The sequence below is a fragment of the Eupeodes corollae genome, chromosome 3, assembly GCF_945859685.1.
Source record: "Eupeodes corollae chromosome 3, idEupCoro1.1, whole genome shotgun sequence".
Lineage (NCBI taxonomy): Eukaryota > Metazoa > Arthropoda > Insecta > Diptera > Syrphidae > Eupeodes > Eupeodes corollae.
This window is the reverse complement of record NC_079149.1, coordinates 52,838,373-52,853,948: the sequence shown is the minus strand read 5'-3', so window position 1 is coordinate 52,853,948 and position 15,576 is coordinate 52,838,373. Positions and strand designations below refer to the sequence as shown.

The following is a 15,576-nucleotide window of genomic DNA, read 5'->3' as shown; positions in this document are numbered from 1 at the left end:
TCCTGCCTATAACAATTTTTTTAACATACATATCTGCATGAAACGCACCCAAAACCCCACTTAACTGTTGTATTTTAGCTCTTAAATAGGGCATATTTAGAAAACTGTTGGAATCTTGGGATGATTTCACATATACGATCAGGGAGTAGTTAGACCATGCCTTGCAACAGTGTTCTAAAAAAGTCTTATAACTAAAATGTTCACTTTAGCGTTTAGCCCTAATTGCTGCACCGCTTTAAGTTTTCCAAATAACAAATAACCTGTCCAAAAAATCAAACTGATTTTTCGGAAACTGTACGATTTTATTTTCTAGAACAAATACGAATTAAACATATAAAACATTTAACGACAAACAAACTTACAAATTGGTATGTATACAATTATGAACAAAAATAAAAACAATTTAAAAATTAAAACCAAAGACTTCTTGACAAGATTTTAGAACAGACTTATTTCTAAAAATTTCGAAAAAATAATAATAAAAAAAGTCAAAGAAAAACGATTATTACTGATATAACAAGTAGTTTTTTGAACATGTGAAAAATTAAATTTACGATTTAAAACCTAATAAGCAAAAGATTATAAAACTAATGAAACATGATATAACAAATATGGTTTGATGACATTCCCGGTACCGTCTGAAAACTACGTTGAAGACTTTAAATCTAGAACAGCAAGCCTTCCTGATGATCTCTTGTGTTTGATCACTTTGATTTTGTCTTGTATTCTGGTTCCATTTATACCACCGCTTCATAACTTGAGACATCAAATGTAGCTACCTTCTACTGTGGAGCCTGCTGCAGAAATCACTCTCTGTAAAAATTTCCGGAGCAGTTATATCCCTATTGTCTTCGTCAAAAAGCATCAAATTTAGTGTAAGCGGTTTTGGGTCTTCGGGGTCCACAGGAAGATGTGGTAAAACATAGGCTTCGCATTCGTTAGGATTCGTTAGATTGCATAGAAACCAAATCGAAAATCATAGATTTGCAGATTCAGATTGCATCTCTGGTTATAGAAACTGCTTCTTGCACCGAGTCATGGCTGTTAAAATAATTATTAACGTATGTTTCTTTAGAATCAACTTTTTTTGGATTATCTTCTTTAAACAAATTGACATGATAGTTTATTAAAAATTGTGGACATCTGGGACTTATCATCATTACTTGCATTATGTACACCGTAGGCTGACGTGAACTGTCACCATCTCTACATACAAATCTTTGGCATTGCTGATCCTTTTCCTTGATTCGGATTTGATGGAACATTTCCTTTAAATCAACATTTACAGGTATCATTTTATCACTAAATTTAAACTAGCCAGCATGTATGTAATGACACAAGGTTGTCTGTGCCTTTCTTAGCAGCTTCATCAGCGACGCATCTTGGTTTCACTGGCACCTTATTTGTAACAATGAAAGTTGAATAGTACTAAAAACGAAGCCATGACTTTGTCAATTGTTCTTCTGATGCGATTCAAGCATATCCCTTAGCTAACAGACCTTGAACATAATTATTTTTCCATTTAAGAAGATGGGGTTTTTTCTTCAAGGAAGTCCACAAATCTGTTTAGTGCCATCGAATAACTGTCTGGAAGTTTGACATCATCAGCACACCAAAGAAGACCAATGTCATACTGTTGGCGGACTACAATAAGAGAACTTTCCATTATATCAATTGCTCGACTGACTTCTCGACTTGCCAAGACACTTCTAGGAGGCGAAACACAAAACTCTTTAGTGGAAAAGTGACGTTTGACCTAATCATGTGAATCATCTTCTTGTTTTACAGTTTTATGAAAAGTGAAAACCATTGCAGGTATGCAAACTTGGTGAACACAAGAAAAGCATGAGCTTGAAGAAATTTGTTTAGCCCTTCCATACACCATCCACCTAAGAAGAGTTCTGAGAGCATAAGGTTCTTCAGTCCAATTAATATCTTTGGCTTAGCATTTACCAAATCCACCAATGGTAAACCACGAAGTTGCGAATACTTCAGCTTTAAGTTGAAGACATCAACAGATTGACTACGTAGATCCAAATCATTCACTGCATACACGAGTTGTTCGAAAAGAATTTTCCAAACGAGTCACACCTTTAGTTCATTGCAGAGTCAAATCTTCTATAACTCCTTCTAGGACAAGATCTTCAAACAATTCTTTTTCAGCATTGTCAAGGACGAACCATCGTCAAGGAAAGCGAACGTATCAACAAATTTACTGTCCCGTCCATGAAGTCTAATCGGGATAATCTTAAACATTACGGAATTATTTTTGAAAATATGAGAAGAGTGAATGTGAGACTCCGGAACAAATGAACCGACTTTAAAACTAGATTAGTGCAACAAAGGATGTTGTCGTCTTAGACAACCGTTAAAACCACAAATTTTCTTCTTGGCACAAACTCTCCAGTCGTGTTTAGAGGAATCCAAACAAGTGAAGCATATAGAATTCTCTTTCACAAATGAACGTCTTTGATCCTCTCGCAATGCTTTGAGCTGAACACACTGAGGTAAATGATGTTGCTTTTTATTACACTTCCTACACAACGGCTGAACTACAGAAGTTTCTAATGTTTCTGCTTGATGAGTCAAAACTTGTCGAAACTATTCGTATTGAAATTGAAATCGGCTCAAAACATAAATTAGAGTTCTGACATTCACTTTAGCCGATATCGATTTCTTTATTTTTTCGAACTTAAAACAAAAATAATTTATGTCTTCTAAATTTAGATTTTTGAGATTTTCAAGCGATTTAAATCCAATCAAATTAAGTTGTTGTTATTTGAAATAAAACATGAGGATATAATTTAACAGCAATAATAGTTTGAAGACATATTTAGAAACTATTCTTCGATATCATAGTACCGATATTTGGGAACTGCTTATCGCAAATCTACAGAAAATGTTCTTAAACCCTTAGGTTTTTTAGAAAACCCCAAATATGGAAAGCATAAGGTATGAACATATATATAAAGATTATATTGAAATAAAGTAGCGTTTTGGTTAGACCCTAACCTCTAACTATACTTCTTGATTCTTTCTTATAAATACTCGTTCTAAGCTCCCAATCAATCAGAGTATATAAAACACGCTAATAGGTACATAAATTCAGATCTTGTCCCTATTCTTGTGAAACAAAAAAAAAACAGGTAGTTTTGATGACCTTCTTCGGAAAAACAGCCAAAAAACTTGTATTTATTTTTGTTTGCAATATAAACTTAATACATACCTCATTCTTTCCACATTTGGGTTTTTCCAAAAAACTTAAGGGTTTAAGAAATATCGCCCAAAAAACCGAAAAATGCTTGTGCTCATCCATGTACACGAAGTGTATGTCGGCTGCTTTGATTTCCCTTGGAATTATTTCAAAAAATGTTCGAAGTTATGAAATCGATCGAAAGATAGAAACCTGAAAACATTTTCTTTAGATTTCGACTTCATTTCACTCGATTTTGGGAACCTAGCTGATTCTGTTATAGAACCTACTTTAGAGAACATTTTTAAGCGGTGCCCTATTTTAGATTGTTTGTATTTGTTGTTAATCTTTAAAAGTAAAACAATTTTAAGATTTTTTACAAAAAATCAATTTTGAAGAGAAAAAACTCATACATTTCAGAAGTAAACTATAAAGCTGCGATATATTGCACAAGAATTATAAGGAAATACTTTCTATAGGGTTTTCCAATTTGAGGTTTTATTTTGAATAGATCGCTATTTGGGCATCAGCTTACAATGTTGAAGATGTTATTTTTAGACATTTCAAGTAAAAAACTACGCCACTATTGAAAATTGTTCTAGTTTGACGTTGTCAACGTACTTTTTTATTCTATGTACATCAAAACATTTTCGGGAGGTTTCTCATATTTTCGTTTTCGAACGGTTAGGATAGTGCAAAGTTCGTAGATTTGGTACAAATCGGCGAAAATTCCTCTGATCGGTAATCTTGCTAAGGCTGTATTTTGAAAACACATAGATATCTTTACTTACTTTTCCCAATTGGATTTTTACATTGAGTCCAATATTATTTAAAGATGATAAAATAATTTAAAAAAAAGACACATGGTTTCCTTCGAGCCGGATTTGAACCAGCGACCTATGGATTTCTATGCAACTTGCTTTTAATTTTAACACTACAGTCCACCGCTCTACCAACTGAGCTATCGAAGGGTTAAAAATTTTAAGTGCCAAATTCCTTTTTGGTGCTATGAGTTATTAGAGAATTGTAATATGATGAAAATCAAAATTAAGAAGCAAGCATATCTAAAATAATAATTAATATTTCCATTTTCTTGCAGAAGCCAAACAAAACTGTTCTGACATTAGGTCTGAAGGCCTGGTCAAACAGAACGCAGTCCGGTCCGGACAGTTATAACGCACCGCTGTCCCCCGCGTTCCGATACATCAAACAAAAGCCGGTCGCGTTCCATTTGTGACCGTTATACTCGGTCACGTATTCTGCTTGAACAACAACGTATACTTCAATACACATAGAAAACGGGACGAGCAAAATTTGTTTCTTACCTCCAAGCCACGTTCTGTTTGATCAGGCCTTAAGAAGTATTTTCCGTTTTGATAGATCTTTTAAGGTAAAAGTTTGAAAAACAAAATCTATTTGAAGTTTCAACTTCATATTTTGAAACGTTTTTAAGCAATGATTTCGAAAATATTCATCCCGAATGTATGCAGGGACGCAAGACAAGAACAGATATACATGTGCGGGACTTTCCAGCAGACGTTGGCAGGAAAACTTCTTACAAGTATTTGCGTAAATGTGAGAATCAACATTTGCTATGATTTTCTATTTGATTTTTTATACATTTTGACAGTTCGTTTCTGCTTAGATTATTCGTTATATATGCTGATAACCGCTTTGACAATAGCTGTCTCTATTATATTTATAGAAAAAGTCAGAGAGAGCAATAGCAAGAACGAGTGTTCGGTGATTGATATTTAACCATCATTTAAGCCGATTCCAGTTGATATCCGGTTTATTTAGGATATTCACCGTTGAATACTCATTAAATTAAGAAAGATGTTTTGTAGATTTTATTGAACCCGAAACATTTTGGGACGGACTACAGTAAAATTCTCAAACATGCAATATGATGTTTTCTCAAAATTGTGAAAACATAACTCTAAGTTTGAAATGTCAAAATGTCACTCATATACTTAGACGACTTTGGATTTTTCGCAAAACATTTTAAGCATTTTTCGATCGGTCCAATTTTATCTGCCAAAAGTGACAAGTTCGCAGTAAATCTCTCAAATTTTCTATCAAAAAATTGGCTGACTTCTTGCAATCATTTGTACTCGTCTTAACACCAAATTTGTTGTATTTTCAAATAATTGGACAGTTGTCCACTAATTGGACATTGAAAGATGTTCTTTTCAAAGAACATCATGCAATTTTTAACTGACAGAAAGTTTTTTTTAACAAAAAATAACAACAAAAGATTGCAGAACTTTGAAAACTACGAAAATCAAAAGAAATAAGAAGTCAACGTTTGGCTAAATAACGAAATGAAATTATAAAAATAAAGGTTGAAATTGATTGGATACTTGAGAAATTTGTTTAATGTTTCTGCACTTCCTGTTGGTATCACTTCTGAAATAAATCTTCATATTTACTGTCATCTGTCGAGAAAATTATCTTGCAATGAGTGTACTAATTTCATTGTTTTGTAAGGTCTCCAACCGTGTAAACAGACAATTATTAATTGGATGATACAAAATTGTCGGCATTTGTCAACCGATTTTCTACCAAAAACTATCTAATATTTCTATAAAACCAACCAAACGTATAAAAGGACAATTTTCAGTTGATATGAAACAGGCAAATGTCGCATATTGAAGATTTTTGACAGTTGGGCCAATATTGGACGATCTTCCAATCTTGTATACTTAGCTCAATACTCATGTATTTTCTTTATAAATTTGCTTTTCATTAATAGAAGCAAATAAAACGAGTTAAAAAATAAGGCTTTAACTATTATAACAACTTAAAGATGGAAGTGCTTCAAGATGTTAGTTACTCATTTAGAGCAGCTCTAAGAAAAATCAGTCGTGTAGCTTAAGAAAAACAACAATTCGATTGTTTTTATACCAAGTCTTTCAACACATCCTCCTAAAAGCTACAAGTAAACTAAAACGTCAAATTGACATATGGTAATAGTGCTAAAATATTTAAGGTACTAAAATTAAATTTCACTTTTCACAGGACGAAGAGCAAGAGGACAAAAAAGAACACTCTTTTTGTGATTTTCATTTTGATATTTTGAAGATATGTCGTCGTCGTCGCCTGTCTGCGTCTCTTACCTGCCTGCAGACACAAAAAATTAGGTTCCATCAATTAATTATTGGAAACATGTAGCTGAACTTTGTTAATTCCGGAATCATTCGAAAATAAGAAGAAAACTAAGACGACAACTGCTCAGCTTAAAAAAATGGCCAGCATCTATTCATACACAAGGGAAGCTGTTCGTGTTAAAGTCAAGGTTGGTATTTTGCATTTTTTACTGTTTTATGCGTTCCCTTTGTGTTTCCTTCCTTTATTGTCTGCTAAGAAAATAAAATAAATGTCTAATGTTCTATTTTTGGTGGTCAGAAATGTGAACCAAATCTTCCACCTGAATGGAGAAAGTTCAGCGTCGACCCACAAATCACATCGCTCGATGTATTGTACAGCATTCTTGCCAAAGCGTTTGACATCAAGTCTGACTTCTCTATCAAATACAAAGCCTTCGACCCGGCTGGCAATGAAATCTACTTGGCAGTACTGTCCGACTGGGATTTGGATGCAGCGTTCCTTCGCATCCACAACCTCTCAATTCAGACCTCGACCGAACCGTGTCTGATTTTGCAGATAGACATAAAACCTTTTACTGAAGTGCGTGACTGGGAGGCCGAGACGCCGCCAGCTACCTTCGGATCGGGGGCGCGGGAGATAATGCAACCCATTCAGCAGTCGATTGGCATGAGCCAGAAGTATGTTCAAAGCATGCAAACCAAATTGCCTGGGCTGATAATGAACCAAATGGAGAAGACGTTCTCTATTGTGCAGAAGGCCTTCAACATGAACGATGAACCTTTATCTCAACTACCACCTCGTCCTCCATTATCTGACAGCGAGTTTCGAATGTTTCTCGACCCGGTCGGACAGATTTTGCGGCAGGATGAGCTGCGTAAGGTGATTTTTTTGGGTGGAATCGATCCGAGTCTGAGGCGTGTCGTGTGGAAGCACATCCTGAACGTCTATCCGAACGGAATGAATGGACGGGAAAGGATGGACTACATGAAGCGAAAGTCGGACTATTACGTTAAGCTACGCGACACATGGAAGATTGCCGTAAAGCGCGGCTGCGTCGACAGCGAGTTGTCTTATGTCACAAGCATGGTAAAGAAGGATGTTCTCCGAACGGACCGCTTGCATCCATTCTATGCTGGTAGTGATGACAACCAGAACATAGCATCCCTCTTCAACATCCTGACCACATACGCCCTTAATCACCCGTCGGTGAGCTATTGCCAAGGAATGTCGGACATCGCATCTCCTCTGCTGGTGACCATGAACGATGAGGCCCAAGCGTACATCTGCTTTTGTGCCATCATGTCCCGAGTGCGGGTAAATTTTATGCTTGACGGAATCGCTATGACGCAGAAATTCACCCATCTCACAGAGGCATTGAATTTCTATGATCCAGAATTCTATGAGTATCTAAAGCTGCAACAGGCCGACGATCTGCTCTTCTGCTATCGTTGGCTTCTATTGGAACTGAAGCGGGAGTTTCCTTTCGAGGACGCCTTGCGTATGCTCGAAGTGCAATGGAGCTCATTAAAATATGAGTCGTTGACTGGGGAATTAGCCCTCTACGAGAAGGAATTCGAGCCGATTCTACCAGAGGAGCCGCCACCTGCTAGTCCATCGTATATTGTCGCGAAGCCTAGAGAGAACCCGTACACGAAAATTTGCGCCTTGCGTCGCCAGAGCTCTTCGGTGTCGCTTAGTTCTACATGCTCGTCGCAAAATCTCTCTACTTCGTTTACAAATTCTCCAGGTGGGCGGTTAGACGGTACGAAGCGCCTCAACCAAAGTATGGACGATAACATTTCTTCAAGAAGCATACGAAAGAATCGAAATGTTTCCAAAGCCCATCAGAGTCTGGACGAGTCGAAAATGATGATGCTAATGGAGCATTTAAATGAAAATGGCCACAAACTAACTTCCACTGAACTGAGGAATTTCGATGAGTTCAGAGAAACTTCTGTGGAAGGAGAAACTGAAGACGTTGAAAACGTTCACGGTGAATATGCAGAAGAAGAAGAGGAAGATTTTGTTTTCCATCCAACAAATCCGTTTATGGAAGATGTTGGAAAGCAGAACGACGACGATCAAGACGTGCTTCCATCATCAACTATTGCTGCTACCACCACAACAAATGCCTTTCTCGATAGTACCGACACAGCCAGTGAGGACGGCAACAGTGAAGAAAAGCGTACAATTCCAAAGAGCATCATGAAACTGCACAACAAAAACATTTTCTCCAACTACAATGCTGTCAGCAATATAATTGCAAAGCAGATAACGAGTACCAGTGGAGGAGTGCAGGCTCAGACACACGCACAGGCAGGAAAAAGAGGTGGTGGTCATTTTAAAGAACTTAAGGAGAAAATAGTCGCCAACAAGAGAGGAGGCAAGGGTGAGTATTATTTTTAATGATTATTTATTAAAATAAAATTAATTAATTAATCGCCCACCTTTAGAGATGGAAGACTGAAATATGTACTTACTTGATATTTAACTTTTTTAGTTATAGGATTTAATTTAAATTTCACTTTTTGTAATTTTATGTACATTGTGTGTTTATATTCTTATTTAACTTTTGCGTCATCAGGAATTGGGGGCTCTCACAAACTAGAGAGATCCAAAGGAGCAGCTATAAGTGACGATACTGATACTGGAAAAGCAAATCGGGCACAGCCTAAACTTATAAAAAATTTCAATGAATTCCTAAATTTATCTTCGATAAATCGAACTCGTATGATGTTGGACAAGCAATCCTCAAGTTCTCAACCAGCAGGTATACGAACCGATAGTTCGGTACTAAATCCACTGCTTAAACTATCGAGAGGAATTTCCTCTGTTGAGGACTCTGATTCGTCAACAGCAGAGACCTGGAGCGATACGATGATGGCGCAAAATTCTTCTGTTTCGCCGGTGCCTTCAGCGCTTAAATTGCAATTGGATTTAAAAAGGGACTTTCTTCAAGAATTTCCACAAAAGATCGAAAACGATCCAAATATAACTCCCGATGATATTCAGGAGCAAGAATATTATCCAATGACCACTGCAATGACACGTGAATTACGCCTCGAAATGGAGAATTTGGATCGACAAGTCTTTGGTCCATCAACGGTTATTGTTGAACCTCCGCCAATAACGTCGGACATTGAATATGAAAAACTAGATAGGGATTCAATGGACTTAGTTGAGGACCTAAAAGAGGATGAAATTATAACATGTCCCGACATAAACGAGTTGATTGTTCGGCGTAGAGAACGTGATGCCCGAAATTTAGATGCGGCTCAACGCATCAGCACATGCAGCAGCACAAGATCAGATGTTTTTGTTTGGGAAAATCCTCTGCATCAGATGTCCAATAATTCAAGTTGTAATTTCAATGAAATACTGGATCCCAGTGAAGCATCCTCTCAACCTCCTGCAGTGGAACAGTACGAGGAAGAAGTTTTCCAATTTGGCACCGACTCCACTACCAATACCGAACAACTCATTCCATTAATTGATAGCCTAAATCCTTTTATTGAAGCGGTCAGCTCCACTACCACACCCGAACCACTCGTAGAAGCACAATCAAAATGCCCCGATCTAGAGGTCGAAGAAGCCACAACAGCTGATATCACATTCTCGAAGGGTGCTCCTACCAACAGTAACTTCCTACCACCGCCTAGTGAACTTGGCGGCGGCCATCCATTCCTCATTTTCTTATGCCTCACTCTTCTGCTACAACATCGCACACCGATTATGAAAAGTGGCATGGACTACAACGAGATTGCTATGCACTTTGACAAAATGGTTCGCAAGCACGACGTCACCCGAGTGCTAAACCAGGCCCGCTGCATGTATATTGACTACATTAAAAACCAAAATGCACGCACCACTTTCTCTGAAAAAGAAAAAAACAACACCAGCAGCAGTGGTACTTTTAACTCGACGACTTCTTAGACAACTAGGCAACCAAGCACAGATTTACACAATTTGTTAATCAACAACAGCTAGCTTGTATGTACTTGTAACATTTTTTCCCTATAAATTCCAATTCCAATTTAAATCAAACAAACAAATTCACTTAATGTACACCATCAACCATCACTTCAACTTCAACCTACACTTCACACAACACACAACTATTATGCATTTAAATGGAAAGAGAAAAAATATATTTATATTTAAATCAAATTAAAGTCTGATCGCTTGTTATATTTTTCAAAAGAGCAAACATTAAAAAAATAAATATAAAAAGAAGCAAACAACAATATATTATAATACATAGCTTTAAACCTAAATTTTAAATCTTTTATAAGTAAGATATTTGTGCGTATGTTCTTTCTGAGTTATGATTATTTTGTGTATTTGTTTTTAAAACGAGTAAGATTAATATTTAAAAGAAAAACAAGAAAATATTCAGCTTAAACTAAAGAATTTAATTCAAAAAAAAAACAATTTGATATTTATTTATTTTATTATAAACTTTCTTAAAGTAATAACTTATGTATCTCATTTTGTTTTTGTATTCATTCTTAAAAGATTTTTGATCGTATTAGCATTTGGCATTTCGTGCATGAATTCATAAAAAGAAATTAAAAGAAAATACAAAAAAAAAACGAACATATTACAACAAATAAATTCCTGTTTATTTTCGAAAGAATGTTATTTGGTTTGTTTATTTTTTAATATAAACTATTTACCTATCATGTCCGTGTATTTTGGGATCGAATTTAGAGTTTTTTGTGATCGTCTGTTTATAACAACAAAGACAATAGTCCAATTAATAAAGGTTTTCGACTCAAAAAATATCCAACAGTTTTGAAACTTTGCACGCTTACTAATGGATGTCTGGTGATGAACCAAAAAAGTCTCCAAGAAACCGAAGGGAGCTCTAGCGGCAGTTAAGAGAAACATGGAGATTGTTTCGGTTTTTCACGTTTACCTCGAAAAATATTCGTTGTATCGAAACATTTTATTCCACAAAATTTAAAGCTCATTAAATTTTATAAAAGAAGCTCCCATGATTTTGTTCGTATCTATTATAGTTTATAAAATAACTTTAGCGGCTGTTAAGAGAGACATAAAGTTTTTTCGGGTTCATCTTAAAAACTATTTGTCGAATCAAAAAATAAATCAAATTCTCCAAGAGTAATTCTTGTCATGAAAAGTGCTTTCTCAAATTTGCCGTTCGGATTCGGCTTAAAATTGTAGGTCCCTTCCATCCCTGACAACAGTACTCGCACACAGGAATGGTTGAGAGTTGTCAGTCACTTGGCCCTAGTTCTCAAACGGACTGTTGCGCCATATTGCTAAAGAAATATGACATTAATTTGTTTGTACTTGTTTTAGTTTGTAAAATAACTCTATAGGCATTTAAGGAAAACATGTGTTTTTTTTTACACGAAAAGAAATCTTATTAAATATCCAATACCTACAGATCCCACCTGAACTCCCAATATACCTCAAATTGTTGCCTCAGATTTAGATTCCAATAGTGGCTCCGTTACAGGAACTGTAATAAACAACGTCATCCCTATCAAAGCTGACTCGAAACCAAAAATAATTTTTATTTCTCGTCTGGACCCAGTTACTACGCCAGAAGATATAACTTCCCACTTAGTATCTACCAAGAGCATACCTTCCAGCTCATCTATCAAGTGTACTAAGATCAGTAAACCAAAAAGCTTTGTTTCCTCTTTTAAATTAATAACGAATCCCACTTACTTTGATTTTATTTGCAACCCAAATATATGGCCCGCAGTGACTTTAGTCAAAGAATTTACCCAAAGTCAAAAACAGGGTGTTTCTTTGAAAAACAAATCAAAAAACTTAACAGGCTTGCGCTCTTCTACCAAAACGTATGGTGACTTCGTAGCAAGACTACTGACATTTTTCTTAACTCCCAATCATTTCCACACGACGTATTCGTTTTGACAGAAACGTGGCGTAAGTCAAGCTTTTCCGACACAGAACTTTTTAGTTAAGAGTTCGAAGTTTACAGAAACGATCGTCATGTTGGTAATGCAAAGGATTTAGGTGGAGGTGTTCTCATAGCGGTAAAAAATACATATTTCTCTTCTTCTGTATCTTTTCCATTTGTATTATCAATTGAACTTGTATGTGTAAAGATAATGGTGCAGACTAAGACTTTTTTCATTTTAAACGTTTACATACCTCCAAAAAGTTTGGAGTCTGTTTATAACGATCTCTCCTTGGCATTAGATTATCTTATAAATTTGTCCAGCTCTGACACCAATATCTTACTTCTAGGTGACTTTAATTTACCACACATTGACTGGATTCCATCCGAAGATGAATCCTGTTTTGAAGCCTCTCCTTCTTCTTCACAAATAGAACTATCTCTTCTCGATAAAGTCCTTCTTACTGACTTACAGCAAACAAGCTGTATTAAAAACTCAAAAAATCGAATTCTCGATTTAGTCTTTTCTTCTGACGCTATTAGTACTCTTGTTCTAGAATCTAGATCAGGAATTACTAATATTGACAAATATCACCCCCCTTTGGACATTTTTTTTTACTTAAGTAATCACCTTACTAATCAAAGTAATTCTTTTGATTGCTTATATAATTTTGATTTCAGAAGAGACAGTTTCCAGCAGTTGTCAGAAGATTTAACCATTTCTGGAATTGCTGATACACTAGGATTTTCTAACATTGACGAAGCAGTTTCAACTTTTTATAGTATCCTAAATAATTGTTTTGAAAAAAATGTACCTATAAATAAATCAAGAAATACAAACTTTAGCCATCCTTGGTACACGAAAGAATTGCGTTTACTGCGTAACAGAAGAAATAAGGCATGGAAAACGTATCTCAAAACTCTGTCTCAAGTCAACTTCTCTTTTTATGTTGAACTCTTTAACCAATTCAAATCTCTTTCTGATTTTTTATATGCTTGTTACGTTACTGATATGGGCAGCTCTTTGAAAGAGAATCCTAAAAAATTTTGTAAACTCAAAGAAAAAATCAGATGGCTTTCCAGTTAACTTCACTTACAAGAACCTTTCGTTAGATAAAACTTTTGATATCTGTAACGCTTTCGCAACGAATTTCCGTGAGTCATTTGTTAATAGCCCTCAAGAAGTTGATGAAGTATATTTTCATAATCTTCACATTTTTTCGCAAACTAGCTGTAGTCACATACCTGTGCTACAGAGTACGGTCCTTAATCTTTTATCTGCGTTTAATAATGACTGCTCAGCCGGTCCTGATGGTATTCCCCCGATAGTACTAAAAAAGTGTAGTAATGCTTTAGTTGAACCCCTTACGTTTTTATTTCAAACTTCCTCTAAAAACAGGCAAATTTCCCAGTAATGGAAGAAGTCATTTCTAACACCAATTTTCATGAAAGGTAATAAGTCGGATATAAGCAACTACAGGCCCATTGCAAAGCTTTCTTGCATTCCTAAAGTATTTGAACAAGTTGTTTGTGAAAGCGTAGCATCAAAAATCAAATGGGGTGGCGCAACAGTCCGTTGTGAACCAGGGCCTAGTGACTTACAACTCTCAACCATTCCTGTGTGCGAGTACTGTTGTCAGGAATGGAAGGGATCTACAATTTAAGGCCGAATCCGAACGGCTAATTTGAGAAAGCACTTTTTCATGACAAGAATTACTTTTGAAGAAATTGTCAATTCCTCGCAAGAGGCAGTACCCGCGAAAATTAATTTTTTTTAAATTAAGGTGGCACAGGCAGGGATTGAACCCAAGCCCCTTGCATGACAGTCCAACGCACTAACCATCATGCCACGGGTACTACGAAAGCGTAGCATATTTTAGTAAAAATACCATTTGCGAACAGCAACATGATTTTGTGAAAAAAAGATCAACCGTTACTAATCTCCTTACATTCTCAAGTATATGTTTAAACGCTTTAGAACAAGGTTATGAAGTTGACTGTGCATACACTGACTTTTCTAAAGCTTTTGATCAACTTAGCCACGAAATTATTTTATTTAAACTTAAGGCTCTTGGTTTTCCACCATTTTTCTTAGCTTGGATTAAGTCATACCTTGAAAACAGATCCTAAGAGGTAAAATTTAGAAATTATCATTCTGAACCTTTTGTTGCTCAATCTGGTGTTTCCCAGGGAAGCCATCTTGGCCCTTCTCTGTTCATCCTGTCTATTAATAACGCGATGTATCGTCATGTCTACGCTCAAGTGAACTTCTCATTTTTGCTGATGAAGATTTTCAAAATAATGAAGTCCAACCATGATCGTATTCTTTTACAAGCCGACATTGATAGTTTCACATTTTGGTGTGGGAAAAATAGCCTCTTACTCAACCCTTTAAAATGCCAGACTATAACTTTCACTAAAAAACTAATCAGTAACGTATTTGACTACTGTATATCAGAGCAAAAACTCTGTCGTGTCTCCACATTTAAAGATTTAGGTGTACCTTTCTGTTTCAACTTAGAGTTTTCACATCACATTAATTTTATTGTTAATAAGGCAAGTTCTATGCATGGTTTTATAAAACGCTGGGCAAAGGAGTTCAATGATCCCTATGTTATCCTTTCTTTGTATAATTGCCATGTTCGTCCTCATCTTGAATATGCCTCGCAGGTATGGACTCCCTATTACGAAATTCATAGAAAACGTATTGAATCAATTCAACATAATTTCATTCGCTTTGCCCTAAAAGGTCTTCCTTGGGAAGATCCCTATGATCTGCCTCCCTATGAACATCGTATTCTACTTCTTCAAATGCAATCTCTCCATCAAAGGCGTGTTAATAATGACTTAGTATTTTTTCATCAACTCATTAATGGTGAAATTGATGCGCATTATTTGCTTTCTTGTGTACATTTGAACTACCGGGGCGAAACTGTTCTGCGCAGTTTTTAGGAAGTTATATAGAAGACTCCATTTTTCTCCGTTAAAGATTTGCAGGATTTCGTCCAACGACATTGTATTTTTGTCCCAGATTGCTCTTCTTATTGGGCTAAGTATGAGACAGGAACCCACGAGGTGTTGTACATCCTACATCCCTAACTCTTAAGTTGCACATAGTTCACTCCACATCTTTTTCATTGATGTATGGCAGGTAATTTAAGTATAGTAGTTCTCCCCAGGTTTTAAAAATGGTAGATATCATATCTAAGTTAAATCTATCATCAAAATAATTCTTCCGACCAAGGTCATGCTACAATAGTCTGTATGTTGTTCATGACTGGCTTTGTTCGCTTTGGTTCTTAAATTCATTTCGTGTAGACTCTTCTATTTTTGATATTAGATCTTGTATCTTACTCCTTGAGGGCATCTCGTTATT

General features: G+C 36.0%; 1 protein-coding gene and 1 non-coding gene across 2 annotated transcripts; one reads left to right on the top strand and one right to left on the bottom strand.

The window, feature by feature from the left end:
• Nucleotides 1–4,062: 4,062 nt before the first annotated feature.
• On the bottom strand, nucleotides 4,063–4,164 carry Trnay-gua (transfer RNA tyrosine (anticodon GUA)). Its single transcript has 2 exons — nucleotides 4,128–4,164; nucleotides 4,063–4,098 (listed from the first exon to the last, which is right to left on the bottom strand). It is a non-coding gene; the product is annotated as a tRNA-Tyr (tRNA).
• Nucleotides 4,165–6,197: 2,033 nt separating this feature from the next.
• Nucleotides 6,198–10,735, top strand: LOC129949933 (TBC1 domain family member 25). Its single transcript, XM_056061665.1, has 3 exons — nucleotides 6,198–6,491; nucleotides 6,602–8,693; nucleotides 8,889–10,735. Exons 1-3 carry the CDS (start codon nucleotides 6,441–6,443, stop codon nucleotides 10,235–10,237), a joined length of 3,492 nt encoding a protein of 1,163 aa, XP_055917640.1. The 5' UTR covers nucleotides 6,198–6,440; the 3' UTR covers nucleotides 10,238–10,735.
• Nucleotides 10,736–15,576: the final 4,841 nt, after the last annotated feature.